At 43.4% G+C, this 4,782-nt stretch overlaps 1 protein-coding gene across 1 annotated transcript in view; it reads right to left on the bottom strand.

Moving 5' to 3' along the window:
- Positions 1-1,756, bottom strand: part of LOC138977349 (putative uncharacterized protein DDB_G0282129) — a 2,103-nt gene extending 347 nt beyond the window's left edge. The window contains exons 1-2 of the mRNA XM_070350251.1: positions 1,226-1,756; positions 1-650 (exon numbers count right to left, since the gene is read on the bottom strand). The exon at positions 1-650 is cut by the window's left edge and continues 347 nt beyond it. Of these exons, the coding sequence (XP_070206352.1) occupies positions 279-650; positions 1,226-1,528 (675 nt within the window). The 5' untranslated portion in view covers positions 1,529-1,756 and the 3' untranslated portion in view covers positions 1-278. The remainder of the gene's footprint in view (positions 651-1,225) is intronic.
- Positions 1,757-4,782: the final 3,026 nt, after the last annotated feature.

Here is a 4,782-nt window from a genome sequence, read left to right as displayed (position 1 = left end):
CATTAATTTTTGAGTCTTACAGGCTTAAAACAGAACGTCACTGAACAAAGCCTGCAAGAAATGCAGATGGCCTTTTTGAGGATTGTCATAACTTGTAACTCTGCTCTACAAAATGAAATAAACAGAAATAAACAACAAGAAAATATACATCAAATCAAACCTAATATCAAATGTATTTGAATGGGAACAAAACACGTAAAGCATTCCCAGCAGACCACAACAAAGCGAGTGAAATCACAATGTCAGAAACGCTTTTTACCCACAACTACCGGAAGTCTTTAATTACTCACGCATGTGCAACCGTTGTTGACCTCAATTCTCTCCTCGACGTATTTCCACAATCCTTGAAAACAGCCATCAGGTTTGAGCACGGTGATCTCTGCGGTGCTGGCTTCGCAGCCATAGGCCGAGTTGTGGACACACCTCTGACACTTGCACTTGGCGGACAGCAGGGAGGGGGGGAAGTAGCCAGTGGGCAGCACCAGAACGTCGAAGTAGTAAGGACACAGGCTGCGTTCTTTGAGCGGCGCGGATGTGTTGGTTGACACGGTGTTGGGGCAAGTTTTGCTCTCACTGGGATTCTCCTCGTAGTGGATCGTCTCATTAGTGTGGCTGATGCTGGATGTCTGGAGGAACACGCTGTGGTTCTTCTGAAACAGATCACGGCCAGCATTGGATTAATAACAAGGCTGTGTACAACCATAATGCAACGTAGTGCAACACGCACAAAGACACGAAAGGGACAGTATGGACATTAAAATAAAGCTAGCTAATAGGATTGAGATTTTCATTCGACAACCAACAGGCCATATATTTGATTCGTTTGCTGTGCTTATAAATCCATGATTTATTGGAATACTTCGAGCTGGAACTAACTTCTGATGACTTTTATTGTCATCTAACACGAATTGGTTTTCGAGCGAAAGACTATTCACCGTCCAGAGATTTTTGCTACAGAGAACCACTCAAACCAGAAACAATAAAACTAAAATGAATAAAGAAAGAAACAAAGAAACAAATAAACAAACAAACAAGCTAACAAACAAGCAAACAAGCAAACAAACAAACAAACAAACAAACAAACTTACACAAACAAACAAACAAACAAACAAACAAACAAACAAGCAAGCAAGCAAATGGACAAATAACCAACCAGCCAACCAACCACCCTAACACCTAAACAAACAAACAAACAAAAGCAAACAAACAAACAATTTATACTTACATTTGTGTTGATCTCATCGAACATCTCCTGAAGGTCAGACGGCTGAGCACATTGAGCGACCGTCCTTTTTTCTCTCTGCTGTTGTTGCTGCTGCTGTTGCTGCTGTTGTTGTTGCTGCTGCTGTTCCTGCTGAAGCTGCTGCTGCTGTTGTGGTTGCTGTTGTTGCTGTTCTGACTTTGCCGTCACCATCATCTGAATAACGACTTCTTTCATTGGCAGAGCTGTCGTCATCGTCATGCACGCGACGAAAGAAGCAAAGAACAGAGCAAGACGAATGTTCGCGAATACGATGTTTGCAGCCATGGTCAATTTTGCAGAAGATGAGCTCGCAGATGTGTACAAGAAAAAATAATTATTTTAACTGGGATAGCTCGAGGTTTTCTCGAAATTAGTGTAGATGACGTACTCAAAAAGAAAAATCAATTTCAATGTGATAACTTTTTTTCAGAATTGTCTTTGATGTGTCGAACGTGAAGACAGCTAAACTGTAGCAATTTCAAGTTTCTCACAAATATCGCAGATGTGCGCCAAACGTTCTCAGAGTTACGGTACGGTGGTTACTGAATGATGCAATACTGGTTATTATCTGATCATAATTCAGAAGGAGTTGTAATCTGATCTGATCCTACCTCCAATCTGACCAAAGATAATTTTGACGGTCAGTTATATAGGAAGAGCTGTAGTTCCTGTTTGATTCAGCAATTAACGGTTGACAGTGGCAAAAGTCACTCCAAAGTTCCTCGTCCAAAAATAGAAACGGCCCGAGCATATGGGTCGTAAAGGCCTATTTAGCACGCAGCGAATCGTGAAATGCTATTTTTAGGCGTCCTTTTTGCTTGCCAAGTTTCTAGAAAAGGGGCAGGGTTTCCCACTGTTTGTTTGTGTCTTTCTGCACCGGCTGTCACATTGGCCTACTGACAGACAGATTGATTGACAGTCAACAAAAAGACAACGTTTCTTCCTCCTACACCCTGTACAAAGCAAACACACAGACAAACACACACGCGTGCACGCACACACACACACACGCGTGCACACACACACACACACACACACACACACGTGCATGCACACACGTGCACGCACGCACACACGTGCACGCACGCACACACACACACGCATACACACACCTACACACACAAACAGTGCACGCAAAAACACTCGCACGCATACACGCACACAAACACGCCCAAACACACACACACCACACACACACACTCACCCACACACACACACACACCCTCACACACACACACACACACACACACACACACATACACAAACAGTGCACGCAAAAACACTCGCGCGAATACGCGCACGAACTAGCGCACACACACAGGCAAACACCCGCAAGGAGCGCGCGCACGCAGGCTTTTACACACACACCAACATCAAAACATACATACGTACACAAGCACTCTTACACGCATGCGTACACGGTACACGCACTTGCATGCACGCTCGCATAGTCACACGCACATATGCAAACACGCATGCGCACTTTTTTCCCCTGCTCAGCTTCTTTATACACCCACTCCCTCCCCTCTCAGCTCTGTCCCCCCCCACACACACTCACACACACACACACACACGCATACACACACGCATACACACATATAGATACAAACAAACACGCGCCCGCTCGCGCATTCCTGCCTGTGTGTGAGTGTGTGTGTGTGTGTGTGTGTGTGTGTGGGCGCGCACGCGCGCATGCATACCAATTTGTGTTAATTCGTTAGTGTGCCCTGATAACTCGCTGCCCTACACGCCACCAGGCGTGAAAGGCACTATCATCATATCATAACTCGTATATGAGGAGGTTTCTCTCTTGAATTAGTGTGCTTTAATCTTTCCCAAAAATTGTCACTTAGCAAAAACAACTCTGATAAGAAACGTTGCTTTAGTTTATAACAAACCCTTACACTGCAGTGTAACAAATACAGTAGAAAAAATGTGATGCATAAACAAAAAGTCAATAAATAAATAAATAACTGTAATGACCACAAATCAATCAATAAATGAATGAATCAATCAATAACTGAATCAATCAATCAATCAATCAATAAATGAATCAATCAATCAATCAATCGATCAATCAGTCAGTCAGTCTGTCAATCAATCAGTGAGTCAATAAATAAAAGAATAAATAAATACAGAAATAAAAAGAAGATACATCAATGGACTTATCAATAAATTAATAAATTGATTAACCTTAAAGAAAACAAGAATACGCCGACTCCGCCTGTTTTATTTCTCTTCCTGATATTGCGTTGGTAGGTTTTCCGCGGTACTACTAATTATAATCTCTTGGAGGATCAGACCATAATTATTTTCTACTGGATCAGACCATAATTATTTTCGACTTCTTCCTGTTACTATTCTGCAGAATTCTGCTTTGAAGGCTTCTCTGTGGTAAAACCTAAACTTCTTATAATCAATACAAGAAAAGAACAAAAGAAAAAGAGCAGACAACAACATTTGCTTCTTCCGGATTCTTTAATCTTGATTGAAAAGGTTCTCTGCGGTAATACCTTACTCTATTATAACCTGCGACTAAAGAGCAGACAATAACCTTGCGCAGGACGTCTTTGGAGCGACGCCAACCCCACGCAAAGTTATGAAAGAGACGTAACAGGGCAAAGGTTCAAGTCGCAAAGGTAAGACGCCTTTCACAAATCTCTATTCATCTTTTGTCAGCGCTGAAATGTGCCAACCTCCCCCCCCCCCTCACCCCCCCCCCTTCCCCGCCTCACCCCTAGTCATAGTCCAAACAAACAGCCGGTAGCAAGGAAGTTTCCTTTCAGGAAATTGATTGATGTCACAACATTTCGACCAATCATTGCCCACAGTTTAGTGGGAGCCCCCTCTGAAGGATCGTCACAAGCGGTGCAGTGCAAGATTAGACATGTATGTCATGGGAAACACTATGCGTTAGTGAGACGTAAATTCTTTGCTGCCGAACCTTTACGGATCTTGCCGAAGAGGGCCAAAGGTGGAGTCGAGCGACGGTAAAGAGTAAACACGGCACTGTCTCCGAACTGCGAGTGGCGACTCTATGATGCAACAAGCTAACTTTAAAGCTACCGGAAGGAAACGCGCCACTGATAACGAGGATAGTCTGTCTGTGTCAGAGCGTCGTAAGGATTCAGACGAAGTAACCCCCTTTGACGTAGTGTTTTTGCAAAACCCCTTAATTGTTGAAGAGGAAAGTAGGAGAGGTGTATGACAATACGCTTGCAATTTCACGTGAGTTCCTGGTAGTTGATGATTTGTTGTGTGGTTAGGTCTGCATTTTATGCTCATTCATCCCGACATGACAATTATAGTTTAAAACTAACGCATCATATCTACTCTATGTATAACTTTCAAAAGAAGGCAAACAGATAAAATGACTGTGTATTTGTTGTTGGTGTTGCAACCAACAGACACACTTTGACGTCACAAACACACAACCAGACTGTCAGACAACCAGACGGTCAGACAACCAGACGGTCAGACAACCAGACGGTCAGACGGGCTGAATGGGGCAGGGGAGGGGGAGGGTAAGGCGGACAGAC

Source organism: Littorina saxatilis, linkage group LG9 (assembly GCF_037325665.1).
Source record: "Littorina saxatilis isolate snail1 linkage group LG9, US_GU_Lsax_2.0, whole genome shotgun sequence".
NCBI lineage: Eukaryota > Metazoa > Mollusca > Gastropoda > Littorinimorpha > Littorinidae > Littorina > Littorina saxatilis.
The sequence above is the reverse complement of the archived record's forward strand: the minus strand, read 5'-3'. Positions and strand labels throughout refer to the sequence as shown.